Genomic DNA, 16,763 nt, shown 5'->3' with positions numbered 1-16,763 from the left:
CAAAGGCAGATACTATGAAAAATAATTTGCTTTCAGCCCTTCAGCTGGCTTCCACCATCACCTCATCTGTTTCTTGGCAATACTGCAATGGGAATGACTTGAAAAGAGTGATTCTTCAAACCTGCTTAATGGCTTGATTTACAGAGATTGATATACTCAGTCTTCTGATTAATTTTTTCCTGCTTCTATTTGCATTATTGGCTGATAGTTTTGTTCCATCTGCCTCAAACACTTGTTTTCTCTCTGTTTCAAATTAACTGATTTTAGTATCTCTCTGTTAATTTCCAGTAGATTTAGAATTAATTTAGTTTCCTCACTTGCACATTTTGGAAAAAAAGTCTATTTATTGGAAGCAGCAAAACAAGATTCAATTAATACAGTTCAGTGCCTAATGATAGAATAATTAGAAAAAAAGAGTGAATTTAAGCATTGAAGGTCTGGTTTGTTTTCAGCACAATACTTTTGAGTATATAATGTGGTTGTATCAGTTTTCTCCTTAACTCTTTTTTTCCCCCTTTTTGGCTCAGTAAAAAATGGCGATAAATCACAACGAGGTTCTCAGTAAATGGTGTCTCTTAAGTCAATAAAGATGTGAGAAAATATTTTTTAATTTTACCTATAGCCATGCAGCAAAAGTCTGTCTGCTTTTCTCATTCACATATTAAAGAATAATTTTAAACATTTACTTTCTTGCTGCTTCTTGACATGGAAAGCCCTCTCCTGCACTTGTGAAAGTTGGATAGGTGTTGGAAAGGACCCAAAATTGTGCAGTCAGCAAAGACTTGTTGCAATTCAACCATATTTGCAAACAAGAGTGCACAGCTCTCCTTATTGTGGGCTGAAACAGAATAAAAAGTGTGGGGAGGAATAAAGCAGAATAAAAAGAAAGGAAGTTTAGCTGCATGTTGTCTTAGTATTTTCGCTGCATGTACATCTCTTGAAATCCTAAAATAGCTTTTTTTTTTTTTCAGCCTTGTCTCCCATGAGTTCTTACAATTGTGGGTTTTTTGGTGTTTTTTTGTTTTTTTTTTCCTTTAAGAAAACACTCATTTGTGGTCTTGCCTTGTTCGGAGATGAGTTTTCAGCCAGCTGTTGCAGAATTTGTTATGACAGAAAGTGTAGAATAACAATATGAAATATGGTCAAGCAAAAACAGAAAGTGGGGAAATATGGGAATTCATCTTTTCACGTCTCTGAAGTTTTATTTATAAAAAGCTTATTTTCCATAATTTTTTTTTCCCCCAGTACTTATGGACTTTAGGGTTTCTTTTTGGGGGGTTGTTTTTTTTCTCTCTCAAAAATACTTATACTAGAACTAGCTAGGATTTTTCTTGAACTTTTTAAAAAACATGATTTACCTCAGTTTTTAGTGGGAGTGTGCACATTTTAATGAAAATTTACATTGAAAGCTTTCAAAACTTTCAGGAGTAATAGTAGAGAGATGAGTTATCAGAGTTCATTGAGCTCACCGTTGAATTCGAGCCAAATTTGGGGTCTCCGATGTGCTTCTTGGAAGTCCAAAGACAAAGTCTGTCTCCGAGCTCCCATTGATAAATGCTGACACGGATGCAGCCCTGCGAGTAGGGCAAGTATCTGTGCTGTGGTGAAAGGAAGAGCAGGGATTAAATCTGTGTCTTCCGGATGTCCGGTGATTTCTGTTGGAGACTTGGATTTTCTGGACCTGCTTCTCCTGAACGCTTCAGCAGTTTCGGGTTTCAGCCTCAGATGAACGAGAAACTTTTTGAACTTTGAGTGTTGCAGAACAAAAACAACTTTCCCACCCATATCTGATTTCAGTAGCTTCCAAGTGTGGTAACCGTGGTAACAATCTTAAGCCTGAGAAGAAAAACTAAACATTAGTGGTTTATCTGTTTTGTGGCTTCACTTGTTTGCTTTTAGTGATGGGTGATAAGAGTTTCTTTATACTGTTGTGGCTATCTGGCGAGGTGCAAAATGTAATCCTAAGTGGCAGGCAATGTCCCGCAGTCTTTCAGTGAGTGTTGCAGACTGGTATCTGAGGCACCATTTATTTCAGAGGTCTGTCAAAGGGTGTGAGTGCTCTCCCTTTGGGCTCACAATCCACGTTGGGAATTGTATTCTCAAACTATGAGTAGTATAAAAAATATATATTGATTAATTGCAAATTCAAACTATGTCTAAAGAAAGTGTAACTCAATAGTAAAGAAATAGAGTAGACTGTATGTCTCGGTGCTATAAACAACTCAGCCCTTGGAATATCTCAGTGGAAAGTTTGAAGAGCAGTGACGCTTTTCCTTTTCAGATGAGGTCACTGTTCCAGACGGGCTCATGGTTTGTAAGCAACGTTAACATCGCTCTGATTGCAAAATACTGTAAACTGATCTGCTGAGATTAACTTCACACTTCCAACAAAAAATCTTGGCCTTTTACTAAAGTTTTTAAATTATTACACTGAAACGGCATTAAGTTACGTACAAAAATATAACATCCTTTTCAATATTTGGTCTCAGCTTATAAGCATGTGGAGTGTAAAAACAGGCAGGTTGAAGGTTTTAGCCATTCAATTTAGATTAGGAAGTATATTGGTATACCTATGAGTATTGCTAGAGAGCACTTTCCACTTGTTCCATGCCATGACCTGGATACACATAATAAATAGTGTCACATATAATCTGGGATTTCTACATCTGGAGAGGTTAGCATACACTGTAAGAAAGTAATACTTTAAAGCGTAAGAATATCCAGGATTACTTCTTTTTCCTTTGGAAAGCTACTTGACAGCACCAAAAGCCTGAAGAGAAGATGCATGAATTTCTTAAGAATAGGCTTGCTTTATTAATTTTGACAGAAACTTTTACTAATCTTTTTCTGTATACCTGAAACCGGAAGTGTTTTGTGCAGGTTTTTGTTACTCACCTTAAAGTGCAAAGGCAAAACTCATACTTCACATTTGACATGGTAACTTGATATCTGGAAATGCAAGGAAAATTATGCTTTAAATGTGAAGTTTTGACATTTGGTGATCCAGGCTTCAATGCTGTCTAGAAAGGAATAGAGGGGAAAATGAATCAAAGTACAGTCAGAATAGGAGCCTTGATTTTTGCCTTGGAGGCTGAAGTTAGAGGTTTCACATTGTAGGTGATTTGTGCTGCAGCTGAATTTCTAGACTATTTAAGGCAGTAATGCTTTCAAAGTTCTCAACAGATTAATGAATGGCTGAGTATGACTTAGACCAAAATGTTTAATTGACTATTTTGTGTTTTGGATTACTCCGTGAATGGAGTACAGAAGACTTTTCAACACTAAACACATTGGACCTGTTTTGGTGGAATTCTCTTGCTCTGGATTTAAAGGGGATTAAAAAAAGAAAAAAAAAGTTGAAGGACCATACATTTTGAGATTATGTAATCGATTTTTCCAGCCACGTTTGCCTACAACTAAATACAAATATGTTCTATTTGTTATATATTTTTCACATTTTTGTAATTAAAAACCACTAATACCATTCATACTCGTTAGCACCAAAGTTTTTGCTGCTTTTGGGGAGGTGCTGGCCAGTGTTGTGGCTGGAACCCTGGGTTGGCATCAAGTCTGTTGGTCTGTCGGGTTTAGTTTCCTCATTAATAGAATGAGGATAAAGGAGCTGAATATTTTTGGAAGAAATAGAATAGCTAATGTCAAGTGCAATATAAAAGTCAGGTTAATGATTGTACTTATGCTAGTGATAAAGCTACATGTGAATTGTGTTCCATACTTGTAAAGCTTTGAGCAGAATAGGCTAGTAATGGAAAATGCCATAAAGACTTAATTGCTGGTCCGCGTTATGACCAAAATAAAACCTACTGCTTTCAACTGGGGCAATTATGGAAGAAAGTGCTGATTAAGGAATTGCTGTCATAAAAAATCTTATATGTAAGATGGAAAACTGTCAGTGAAGGAGATGTCATTTAAAGCAAAACTAGAGATTGACCAAAGATTTAAACTATGGGTGTGTGTCCAAACAGAGCGACTTCAGCAGTAGCGGGAAGACCATTTTGGTCGTTTGCGTATTTTAAAAATTTGTCTCAAATCATTACTACATCTTTAGTGGTTAAGTTTGATAAGAAAAGATAGCTTAAATTTATAGAATAAAAAAGCTCTGCCTTCTACTGTGGTTCCGACAAAGTCATAGCTCTGAAGTCCTTTGAGCAGAACAAAGCTTGAACAAAAAGCCCCACGAGATGTTGATAAGTAGTAATCCTTATGGGAGATGGGCTAAATGCTGATGGAGTGCCGTGTTGGGTGGCGCAGGGGAACGGAGGAGCTGGCGTGCAGCCAGCGGCTGCCTTGGCTTGTCTGTACCCCCTCATATCCACCGTTTGTCAGATCTCCTGAAGCGACAGAGATCTTTGTGGAAAACAGTTGCGAGCAATCAATTAATGTGGAACTTAAACTAAAACAGTGTTTATAGACATTTTAAAGAAAGAAAGTAAAATATTTTTCTTGTTTCAAGCTTTTATGGTGGAAATAATGCAAGTTCTGTCAATAATACCGGGGAAAATAGACAAAATCAATAGCACCTGCATGATAGAAAGCTACTGCTTGTTCCACTTCCTCTAAAAGTATATTTGATTGACTATAATCTCCTACTATTCTCTTGGCATAGGAAAGCTGAATTCACTATACCAGATCTTAGCCTAGCATGTGTACTGTGCCAGAACCATACAAATGTGTATCTTTTATATTTATAGTAGAATGTCTTCTGCTTGGTTGAAGCTTTCTGCTGAAGGTGTGGGAATCTATGCAAATAATAGAAATAGTGTATGGGACAAATTCAATTCCTTTTTCTAATTTCTATTCACTGCCTGTGCAATTGTTTTATATTTCTCTTTAACAACTGTGTTCTTGTAGGTTACAAGAACACTAGGAAAAGGTCTCTTTATACTTTTTGTCTTACCCTCTCCATAAGGTTTCAATTACTATTCAGATCAGCAGATCACATCTGTAGCATCTTTGCCCAGACAGTGTTATAGCCACATGCTGTTACTTACTAAAGAAGCTTACTTAATAAGCTCATACTTCACTATTAAGTGACTGTACTGATATCCAGCTATATAAATTAGTGGCGTGATTTCCATACTCTCCCCCCGCCCTCCCACTGCCCGGTTTTCTATTGGGGCAGCGCATAGTAGCTGTTACTGAACTTGGTAAAGGTTAGAGATCACTTAGTTTAGTAAAAGAAAAATATAAGGCATCCGATCCCTGGTTTTAAATCTTCCTTTAATTCCTCACACTACTGTATTCTAAAAACACCTTTATTTTACTATACTACACTATACAGGGCTTTTAATGTAATGTATGAGTAGAGCACTTGGTTGTGGTTATGTTGGGTGGTTGGGGTTTTGTTTTTTTTTTGTTTTGTTGGTTTGGGGTTTTTTTATTTGTTTTTGTGGTTTTGTTTGTTTAAAAATTTTCTTGGTTTTTTGTTTGTGACTATTTTCTGGACATGTGCGAGTTACCATTCCTTTTTGTCTTTTTAGGGACCTTTGTCGCCAGGATAAAGCATGTGAATATTACTTCAGCATAGATGCAGATGTCGTGCTGACAAACCCCAAAACTTTACGAATACTGATAGAACAGAACAGGTGTAGTATATCTCTTGATTTTACAGAATTTCCTTCAACTTGAAGGGATTCTCTGGGGCCCATCCAGAAAAAAATAAGATCTCATCGCTCCTTGCAGAGTTAGATCTTCTTTGTTTACCTGTGGTATTTGGTTGCCATAGTTCATAGTGGGCTCAGAGGCCAACAATTCACAAGGCATTTTGTTCCTGTCAAGCAACAATTCCTGGTGTGAATTTCAAATGCTTCAAAGTTCCTCTGAGGAGAATGGTATGGTGTAAGCAGATTTTATGTAATGGTTTAAGATTTCGCTGACTAATGATTTCAAAATTGGTCACACACAAAATGTAAAAAAAAAACCCAAACAAAAAACCCAACAAACACCGAACCCCAAACAACAACAAAAAACTGCAATACAAAACCAAACAAAAACTCTAGAGTTTATGACTCTAGTGTTGCAGTATTATTACTTTCTTTTAAGATCAGAGGTGCAATAAGATAGTGGAAAGGTATTGGAAATGAAGCAGCTATAATAACCAGTTTCTTCTTGTATTAATGCAATCTTTTAAGCTGTACAAAGCTGTGATTTCGTCAGCAGCAGCTTTCAGCAGACAGGGCTCACTGTGACTGCTGTGCACTTTCTCCTGCCAACTTGTGAGTTCCCATGTTGGGTAGGTAGGTGATGTTTGCCTTGTCATAACAAATCTGGAATCTCAGGTGTGTCACAGAAAGATAAGTTATCAATGTCTGTTTTGACCTACTAGTGAGGAGGGATGGAGCTTAAGTAAAGATGTGGCTGTCAGTTCTTTGCATTATATTCCTTGTAATATTTACTGTTGTAGAAAGAGGCTAAAAGCCAGGTACACTGGGTGGAAGAAACAGAAGGTTTGCAAAATATATCTACCAGTAGGCACCCTCTGAAACAAAGTGCCATTTTATTCTTTTTATTCTGGTCAACTCAGATTTCCCCTTTTGACTCAATTAAGTTCTGGGTAAGCTAAGTCTCACTGTAGTGTGTGGTGTTTTTTTGTTTTGTTTTTCTGATGTCTTTGTGATGCTTTTTGTCATTATGATATGGGCAGTATTTTTTTTTACTGCAAATCAAGCCACCTCTTTGCTTCAGTCACATTGACGTTGTTTCTGGGCAGCGGTTACTTCAATGCTATTTCTTCCACCTTAAGTTCAGAATAGCTGTTCCAAGGTTTGACAGTCATTGGTGTTTCAACTGCACTGAAGTCCAAATTGAGGAAAGCTAGTATATTTTTGACATATAATGTATGTGTATCAGTTTATATTTTCTTATTCAATATGTCACTTCACAGAAAGATAATTGCTCCGCTTGTAACTCGTCATGGGAAGCTCTGGTCCAATTTCTGGGGTGCTTTGAGCCCGGATGGCTATTATGCTCGATCAGAAGATTATGTTGATATTGTCCAAGGGAACAGAATGTAAGTAATTGTAAGATAATTTTTAAAGTCAAGGCACCCAGTATGGTTATTAGCAACATATTCTTACATATTCATGCAATCTGGTATTCCTGAATAGCCTAAGTTAGTTTTATTGTTTACCTTTTTCTATTTTTCATAGGAATGCATTTGTTTTCCCCCATTTGCGGTTTGAATAAAAAAAAGCAAAGTGTTTAACATGATGAGCTGGTATTAGTAATGGACATAGTCATTGCTAGTACCTGTCTGATTGTGTCTGGTTGCTCTAGCTGTGCATAATGCAGAAAATGGTAAGACAAACAAATAGCAAACCCAAAACTCTATCCCAAGAACCTCAGTCAAAAGAAATGATTGGTGCATTCATCAAATGACTTCTTTTCTTTGGGGCAAATATTTAATCAGCTGAGTGACTGTAATTTCTTCATGTGTTTCTTCTTGTATATTATGTCAGATGTATCCCAATGAGCTCTTGAGAAGTATTTTTGTCACGTAGCCTTTGGGGTTTCTCCTTCCCCTAGATGAATGTGATGTAAGTTGTTCTAAGCTTGACTTTCCCATGTGGTGATGCCTTTTCATTGCCCTGGAAGAACAAAAAGGTCTGAAACAGATTGACTGCTTGAATAGAACTGGCTCGTTTTCAGTTGCACTGAAAGACGTGCTCACGGTGCTGGGAGGGAGGAAAACTGCAGAGTGAGCACTGTCACAGCAATGCTTCTCTGTTGATACTGGCCCAAGTGACATGAATACGTGGCCTGCTGTGGTCCGTGGGTGTTTGTGTGAGGAGGTCAGACCAGCAGTGTGAAGCCTCAGTGAAGTCTTTAAACTCACTTAAAACTCTGTTTTAGAATTTCTCCATCTGGTAGTGTAGAATAATATTAGAAAGGTTTGACAAATTGCCTTAACTATGGAAACATGAAGTACATTTGTAGTTATGTCTCTTTGGAGAATTTGACCTTTCTATTTTTTATAACAATACTGCATAAAAGTTGAATTACTGCCTACGCCTACATTTGAGATGTCCACATTGTCCAGCTGTAAGTTTTTCAAATGTCTTGGGAACCTTTCAGCTTCATTTCCTTAAAACTTGCTTAGTCTTGTCAACAAATATGGAGATGCTGATTTGATAGGCAACAAATTAGTTTCCATGGCTTTGAACTATTTGCTGCCTTTTTTTTTTTTTACAGAGGAGTATGGAATATTCCTTATATGGCTAATATATACTTAATTAGAGGACAAACTCTTAGATCTGAGATGAAAGAAAAGAACTACTTTATGCGTGATAAGCTGGATCCTGATATGGCTCTCTGCAGGAATGCCAGGGAAATGGTAAGGTGTATCTATAACAGCTTGCTGTTAAGTACACACAGCCTTCGTTATGTCCTGTTGCACGTGACTGCTTCATTTGATTGATCTTGGATATTACATTTTTACTTCTATTTCAAAGTACTGGCCAATTTTTGTGACATAGAGCATTTTAGGTGTATTTCTTTAAATTGTTGAGAACAGAGGTTTTTGCAAGGCACTGATGCGCTGACTGCATGATGGTTTTTATTTAAATGCACTGAAAATTCCTGTTGAGGTTAAAATACCTTCCTTGTTGGTGCAACCTCAACAGGATGAAAGAGGGCTCAACTTCTCTACTGTATATGACTTCAAACTTATCAATGCATTTGGAGCATCTCTATAATGCATGTTTTTATACAGTGTGAAACTTCTAGCAGACTAAGTTGGAATATTTTGCAATTTTATATTTAGATACATATTTGAACTAATGACGGGCAGCGTCGATATAAAAAGTCTAAGTGATTTATGAAATTGTACATATGTTCTTAGGGAGCATGAGTTACTCATTGATTTTTTCAGATAGATTAAAACTGTATCAGAAACTTGTTACTTGCATTAAGCTGTAAGTAATGAGAGAAAAAGTATTTGTACTGTAAAAATATGAATATGTAAATCCACATTTCTACTGATATTTACACTAGTTTCAGCACAGAAACAAATAAAACCTAAATCAGACCTATTTCCAGACACTATAGCATTGAAAAATAATTTTGCTGAATTGAACAAGAAAAGTTGGCAAGTATTAATTTTTTTATTCCCTCATAACAAGGCATGATCTCCTTTGTACTGATTATTCAGAACATCCCCGTCCAATTCTCTTGTATTCAAACCTTCTCAGCAGAGTTATTGCAAACCTGTGCTTTCTGTGCGCTCGTTAAACTAATCTGACTGGCTCATCAGAAAATTGCTTTCTCTTCTTCTCTTTCCCAGTCTATGCTGTAAGATGGTCTGGTCCATGCTTGTTTTTGTATTGCAGCAGATAAGAAGGGGCTGGTGGAAACAGCTTTGACATGTGTATTATGAGCTTTGCTTGGTGATGCATGTTGTCTGTAAAGGCATATCAGCTTTTGATCAAAGGCTGCTATTTCCCTAATGTAACTGTGGAAACCTAATAGTAGTCAGAAAAAGAGAAAGATTATGTATCAGAAAACTGATGTAATGATTCTCCTTCATTTTAGAGTTTACAAAGGGAAAAAGACTCCCCTTCTTCGGAAACATTCCATATGCTCAGACCCCCAAAGGTGTTGCTTTATTTTTTTTTTTTTTAATTGATTAGTTATTATTACATGCAGTATTATTCTACCACGGGAAGATACTTCTCCTCTGTCCACTTACTCTAATGAAGTACTGCTCTAGCTTTCTCTTCAATCTTCTCAAGGTTCAAGTTTTGGCCAGGGACAGGTTCTTCATGACCAGCTCAAAATGTCTTAGAGAGGCTTGTCCTTTCCTCAGGGAGGTTTCTCAGGGCTCCTGAGGTCCGGGTGTGCTGAAGCTTTTCTTCTGTAGCTAAAACTGTTCCCGCAGTCCTAGGAAGGACTAAAGCTCTAGTCACCAGCAGCTCTGCCAGGCTCCCTCGGTGACCACACAGGGCTGTTGTGAAATCGGTGTCATTTTAAGCTGTTTTTCTTGACCCAGACCCTCCTTATTCTCCCTGCTGCAGCTATTTTATGATTTGGTAAGTGCCCCAAACTGGGCACGTGTTTAACATAATAATCATCTTTCTAACAGTTTAACTCTTTTTCAGACAGAAACATAGACAGAAATGCCAAAATATCTAAGTAAGAATGTCTTCATCTGCTGCAAATCTGAAAGGCACAAACACTTTTGAAATGAGGTTTTAGTCTGAAAAACAGTAAACTTAGAAGAAGACCCCACAAACCCTAAATTTCTCTAAAAAGAACTACTTTCTGCTGCTGTTTCTAATTGAAGAGAGTTTTGTTAATATCTTCTGTTAATAGCTTGACAATAAAGCTGTATCTTATCATATTGATACCTTGCACATTTTTTGCAATGTTTGCTTAGGCGAACACACTTCACAGTGCTCAGCTGTTTTGTACCCTGATCTGAATGTTATTTTATGCTGTATTTGCCACTATATTTTTATTTCAGGCTAATTCACCAGAGGATCATGTAGTGAATACTCTGAAATAAGTTTCTTGTTCTGACTTCCATTAGCCTGTCTATTGTTAGCTTATTCTTTCAATTTTTAATGAGAAACTAAACCCTAGATGCTGGTTTTCTTGGATGAGTATTTTCAGTTTGAAAACAGGTGCTTCCAGTGTGTCTGCTTAGGTTTTCTGGAAAACAAAACAACCAAGTACTTTTCTGTTTTTTCCTTTCTATAACTGCATGTGGATTTGTGTTATGAACAATATATGTTTTGGTTTAATATGTTTGGAAAATAAATTCGACCAAATACCTGTAAAGAAGAAATTATGAACACTAGTTGGTGATTAGAGTTAACCATGCAAAATTTAAAGATTTTAAATGAACAGCGCATGTATAATCTGTATGTACAAGCATGTGATGTATTTTATGAAAGTACAGACTTAAGCAAACAGGCTTTCTTAAAACATCATTTTTGCTAAGATGGGAAGTTTTGCTAATGCCATTTTTTTCTGCTTGGTATAGGGTGTTTTCATGTACATTACCAACAGACATGAATTTGGAAGACTTATTTCTACAGCCAATTACAATACCTCTCACTACAACAATGACCTCTGGCAGATATTTGAAAATCCTGTGGTTTGTATCTAATTTTTGATGAAACAGTTGTTTTGTTTGAAAAAAAAATGATAAAAGTTTATGTATTATAAAGGACTTGGGATTTAAAGACTTTACATGGAGAACATTTGTTTATTATGTGCTAAATACTGGTTGTGTACTAAAAGGTGTTTTCTGCCACCTGTTTAAGCAAATGACAATGTATCATATCAACAAGCCAACTGCTGACCAGAGTAAGGAGTTGGACATATGGTCTTGATGTAGCAGGTTTCATGATTTTTGACACGATGAGAGCCAGTTCATATATGGGTATAAGAAATTGTTTAATTGTTTCCAGTGCTTTCAGTAGAGCGAATGAATAAATTATTTTTTGTCACTTATAAATTCATTTCTTCTGTTGTAATGTTTTAAAATCATGGTTTTTAGGACTGGAAGGAAACCTATATAAATCCCAACTACTCGAAGATCTTCACTGATAATATAGTAGAACAGGTACGTATAAGTAGTTTTCTTAAAATGTATGGGACTGCCTGATAATAAAGTGGCATACAGCAACTATTTCCATGCAAATGCTGTTTGGTCTGTGGCTGAACAGCTGTGATGATTTGAGTCAGAACTGAATCTTTGCCATTTTGAAAACTAGATGAGAGGAGTCCAAAAAATAATTGCTAGATTGCTCAGAACAATGTCATCCAAGTAACTGCCTTCACCAAAGTACAGATGTATTTAGCTTATTTATTTGAACTAGCTAGTACCACTAGCAGAAGGCCTAATAAAATTTCTGTAGAAGATTGCTATGTTTCCTGGTATCTAGTAAATGCAAGCTCTTCCAGAGCCTTGGGTTGTGCCTTTCCTTATGGATTCCTAAGGTCTGACAACCATGAATCCAATGTAAAGCCTCTTGCTGGATACTAAGAGATTTTTTTATTATTTTTTATTGTCTGTCTGCCTGGCTATTTGCTCTCATGCAACTGATCTAGACAGAGCACTTCTAGGATGATGTTGTAGCAGTGTTGGATTATCAGTTCTGTGACAATTAGGGACAGTAATTTAATAAACTGCGCTTCCTTAAAAAGCCAGGATAAATTGTTTGTATTTAAAATAGTGTTAAGTTTTAAACTGTTTTTCATAATAGCTTGTAATGTAGATGATCAGGGTTGTTATTTAGAGCAACCAAGGCACAGGATATGTGGGTACACTGATGCTGTTGTTAATGCTGGGCCATGACTCACGAGGTAGCTCATAGTTTTTGCTTCGTTCTGTGATAATGTGCTTGTGAATCAAGCCAAAACTTATTATTTAAATGTATCTGAATTATGGCTCAGGTTAGAACAGCTGATATTCTTTAGTGACCAAGAAAAGTGAAGATGTCCTTTTTTAGCAGTTGAAAATAAGATAGATGTTAAAGCTTAACTCTACTGAAAGAGATGAATTTTTTTTGGTTTTTGTTTTGGTTTTTTTTGGGTTTTTTTGTTTTTTTTTTTTCTTTTGTAGCCATGTCCAGATGTGTTTTGGTTTCCCATATTTTCTGACACTGCCTGTGATGAATTGGTAGAAGAAATGGAACATTTTGGACAATGGTCTGGTGGAAAACACCAAGTAAGTGTCAGCCTATATAAACATGACCTTGATGAGTGAGTACCTTTTACCTTTATAATAATATATCACAGCGTACTGCAACAAACAAACACTCCAACAGTTGCCTATGAACCAATACATCTGCTTCATGGTATAAAATACTTTGTTTAGTCTACCACGTAGCTTGTTGTTCAGTAAATGTAGTGACATTCCTCAATGAACCTTGGACTAGCAAATTCAGACACCAACAGTGGTGCCATTGCTGCAGTAATTATCTGATAGTGGTCCAAGCCTGATCTTGGATGGTTGTTAATAACTGTTCAGAGAAATTTTACTCATTTACCTCTTAAGTACTAATTTGTCAGACTTTTCCCCCTAAGCAGTTACCCACAAATGTTATGAGCTATTGTGTTTGTTTGCAGAAAGTTCAAGGTATTCAGCAACTACTGCTAAAATTGGAGGAACGTTTGTCATATTCACAAACATGGTACCTTGGAAATGACATAAATTACAGTCATTATTTTACTGCAGAGAGGAGCCTCCAGAAAGGATTTTAACATACTTTTATCTTCAAATTATTTCAACGTTTATTACCACGTCAGGTCGAGGTCTGTACTCTCTTGATCTGGTATACCTTCAGTTGCCTCTACATCTCGATAAATAAAACCATTACTCCAGGAAGTGCTTATTGACAGGCAACACATCCAAGTATTGACTCTGCTTTTAAAAAATTTCCAATTTTTGCTCATGGATAGCTCAGCATTTTTTCCACAGCAGTTAGCTGTGAAACTACTGTACAGCAAGCTCACATGTGCCCACTTAAAGCATTGCTTTGTTGCATTTTGTGATTCTGCACGTTTCAAATAAATATTTGTAGAAGTACCAGAAGCATTCCATGTCCATATTTCAAAGCTGTCTATGGTGTTTTCATTAGGACAGCCGTATTTCTGGAGGTTATGAAAATGTCCCAACTGATGATATTCATATGAAGCAAATTGGACTGGATAATGAATGGCTGCATTTCATCAGAGAGTTCATTGCACCGGTAACGCTAAAAGTGTTTGCTGGCTATTATACCAAGGTATGTGTTTAAAACTTTTGCAGATTATTACTGCATGACACGAGTAATTCTAAATATTTTATTGAATACACACTTTTGTTTGGTTGAGGAGCTTATACATGATGTAGAAGTAGTTATAGATGAATGTTGTTGAAGTGTTTACTCATCTTTAAAAAGAAAAAAAATCCACACAAAAAACAAGAACCCTCTATGTGACTTGAAAGTTCAGATGTTGAAGTCTGACTGTATATTTTGTTTCAGGGGTTTGCTTTATTGAATTTTGTTGTAAAATATAGCCCTGACAGACAACGGTCACTCAGACCTCATCATGACTCCTCTACATTCACAATCAACATCGCTCTCAACAAAGTAGGAGAGGACTTTCAAGTAAGTTGACAACTTACTGGCTTAAAAAATGTTGTCGTTTGAGTGCCTAATATTATTTCCAAACTAGAGCCTAAATGGATATACTTAAAGACCATGTTGAAAAGGAAAAGATGTGGGTCACAAATTAGGATATATTATTCCTTGGTGGTTTTTGATAAGTACTAATTTTGCTCGATTGCAGGATCCGGAACTGTTGATGCAGTCAAGCTGAATTGGTCCAAATGGTTTCAGGTAGTGGGGGAGAAGGAGTTTAAAGAACAACTTCGGCGACATTAGCCATTTCACTTTTAGCGTTTCTGAAATGCTTCATTTCTGTACAGTGAAAACCAATTTTTCAAAATACTTTAAATAGTCCCAGGTTGTCTCAAATGGTTTCTTTTCTTTACAGTTTTTTTAACGATCCTTTTTTAGATCAGCCACAGACTGAAAAATTTCAACTGTTTTTTTTTTTTTTTTTTTTTTTTTTTTTTTTTTTTGAGATTAGTTGCTTTCTACTCTGATATTGATTCAAATAAAACAGTCCCTAGAGTGTGGAGGTAGGCAGGGCTGTGGCCGTTATATCCAGGTTTGATAGAGAAAAAATAAACCTATATTATTCACAGTCCTACTTAACACCCATGAGTTTCTCAAACTTACTACTTTAGAAAACACACCTTCAGGGTCAAAGCAACAGCCAGATCAATTTATTTAAGATTTGTTTAAATGCCATCCTGGATAGGGATGCAGTCCTGGAACAAAGCCTGTGAACATGACTGGCTTCTCCCTGGTATCATCCACAGCAACGTAATTGAAGATTTGTTTGTCAGAGTTGCTGCTTGAACGAGTTGCTATCTGGGGAATGCTAAAGCAAAGCAAGGGGAAATCTTTGATTACAAATGCATGTCTGTTATGTATCGCTTTGGAGATGGTGTCGCTTAAATAACCTTGTTAGTAGGGATAGTAAAAAAAAAATAGTTAGCAACCTAGTAATAATAGCATAATATTTTAAGTTGTGGACAAATAAAAAGTAACTTAATTAAAATACAAGGTAAATGTTTGGGTGTTTGTTTTGCTTTTGTTTTGGCTGCAGGGAGGTGGCTGTAAGTTTCTGAGGTACAACTGCTCCATCGAGTCTCCCAGGAAAGGCTGGAGCTTCATGCACCCAGGAAGACTCACTCATTTACATGAAGGACTTCCTATCTTGAATGGCACTAGATACATTGCAGTATCATTTATTGATCCTTAGGTTTTTTTTTTTGCCCTCTTCAGCAATGTTTGATTCTTTACACAAACATTTATTTATAGATTTCTTCTGGAAGATGGTGATAAAAGAAACTTTAAGTTACTGTTCCTGGACAGCAAAGTTACTTTGGGCTAAAAGAATGAAAAAAAAAAAGAAAATGTTGTAAAATTGTTGAAGATTTCTCAATATCTGCTCTGAGCCTTGAGTCACAAAGTAAACATGTCCAGCTTGTTTTTCCATTCTGCTGTCTAAAAAGAGTACCTAAGGAGGGAAAATGGAAAAACACTTTATAATTAATCCATTTATTGAAAAAAAACCCAAACAACTCTTGATACAAAATTATCTATTTATTATGGTTTTCATTCAGTAAAGTGGCACAGTAAAGTTTTTATGGTGTGTATATGTGGTACCAACCAATTAAAAACCACAGCATAAAAACAAAATCAAGTGAATCTTTGTATATGGTGGTTGGGCATAAGTAATAGTTCCGTATGCTGGTATATACTAAAGGGAAAACATCTCAGTAGCCTGTTTTCTGGATTCATTTTCAATACTGAAATGTACACCTTTAGAAGAAAAATAAATTGATTGTGCAGATGGAACAAGGATTAAATAATTTAGCTAAGAAAAAATGGTTTATCATTTGTTTGAAGAACTCCTCCTGTTGAAAATTTACTTTTCTTCACTAAGTGACCTTCATTTAAAATGAGTTATTTTTCTAGATATGTAATTGCACCCAATTGATACTGGAAATTGGATGTTTATTTTCAGAATGCTGGTAAATTTTAAGAACGGTATGTTTTATAAAGACAATTTTCTACTCTTACTTAAAATTACTTGAATTTTGTATCAGGAAAATGAAATTGTGGCAGTCTCTGTTTTAAAGCTAAGGGTCTTAACTTGCCGTTTATTTTAAAGAAATCAGTTTAAAATATTCCTACTGTATCTACTGTTTGTAATTTAAAGAAACTTGAAGCAAACTATCTCGAAGTCTACCGTGCCAAAATGCACAATGTGTTGGAAAAACTTGTGAAAAATAAAAGGTAATTTTAAATTAATGTAACAGCTTTTACTTGACTGTATTAGGTAGCTTCTTTGCATGTTGCCGTTGTTCTTACAGAAATTATATTTATTGATGAATATTTTTAAGGAGTTGCATATATATTTAGATTGGAAGTTTCTCTAAGTGTCAGGTTTTGGCTTCTTTACTCTGTTATACTATTGAAATTATTTCTCATGTGAGGTGGTCCTGTGTACATTACAGAAAGTGCAGCACACTTTCAGAACAACCCGAGCAGCATGGGTGTTTCTCGTTTTCTGGAGCAACCTTCCTTTCTATATAGAAGCTTTTTGATGATCTAATCTAACCTCAGCTTTAGTGGTGTCTCATCTATGTAGCCCATGCTTAGGCAAACCTTTACAGA

General features: G+C 36.1%; 1 protein-coding gene across 4 annotated transcripts in view; it reads left to right on the top strand.

The window, feature by feature from the left end:
- The window catches only part of PLOD2 (procollagen-lysine,2-oxoglutarate 5-dioxygenase 2), a 65,234-nt gene extending 48,837 nt beyond the window's left edge, over window positions 1-16,397 (top strand). For 3 of the 4 annotated variants that reach the window (XM_065640181.1, XM_065640183.1, XM_065640182.1), the window contains exons 11-20: window positions 5,499-5,603; window positions 6,902-7,027; window positions 8,209-8,350; window positions 9,547-9,609; window positions 11,000-11,113; window positions 11,519-11,584; window positions 12,587-12,691; window positions 13,605-13,751; window positions 13,992-14,117; window positions 15,187-16,397. In XM_065640181.1, coding sequence (XP_065496253.1) covers window positions 5,499-5,603; window positions 6,902-7,027; window positions 8,209-8,350; window positions 9,547-9,609; window positions 11,000-11,113; window positions 11,519-11,584; window positions 12,587-12,691; window positions 13,605-13,751; window positions 13,992-14,117; window positions 15,187-15,342 — 1,150 coding nt within the window. In that variant the 3' untranslated portion in view covers window positions 15,343-16,397. The remainder of the gene's footprint in view (window positions 1-5,498; window positions 5,604-6,901; window positions 7,028-8,208; window positions 8,351-9,546; window positions 9,610-10,999; window positions 11,114-11,518; window positions 11,585-12,586; window positions 12,692-13,604; window positions 13,752-13,991; window positions 14,118-15,186) is intronic. The other variant, XM_065640180.1, reaches the window with a different exon arrangement.
- Window positions 16,398-16,763: the final 366 nt, after the last annotated feature.

Source organism: Caloenas nicobarica, chromosome 8, assembly GCF_036013445.1.
Source record: "Caloenas nicobarica isolate bCalNic1 chromosome 8, bCalNic1.hap1, whole genome shotgun sequence".
NCBI classification, from domain to species: Eukaryota; Metazoa; Chordata; class Aves; order Columbiformes; family Columbidae; genus Caloenas; species Caloenas nicobarica.
The sequence above is the reverse complement of the archived record's forward strand: the minus strand, read 5'-3'. Positions and strand labels throughout refer to the sequence as shown.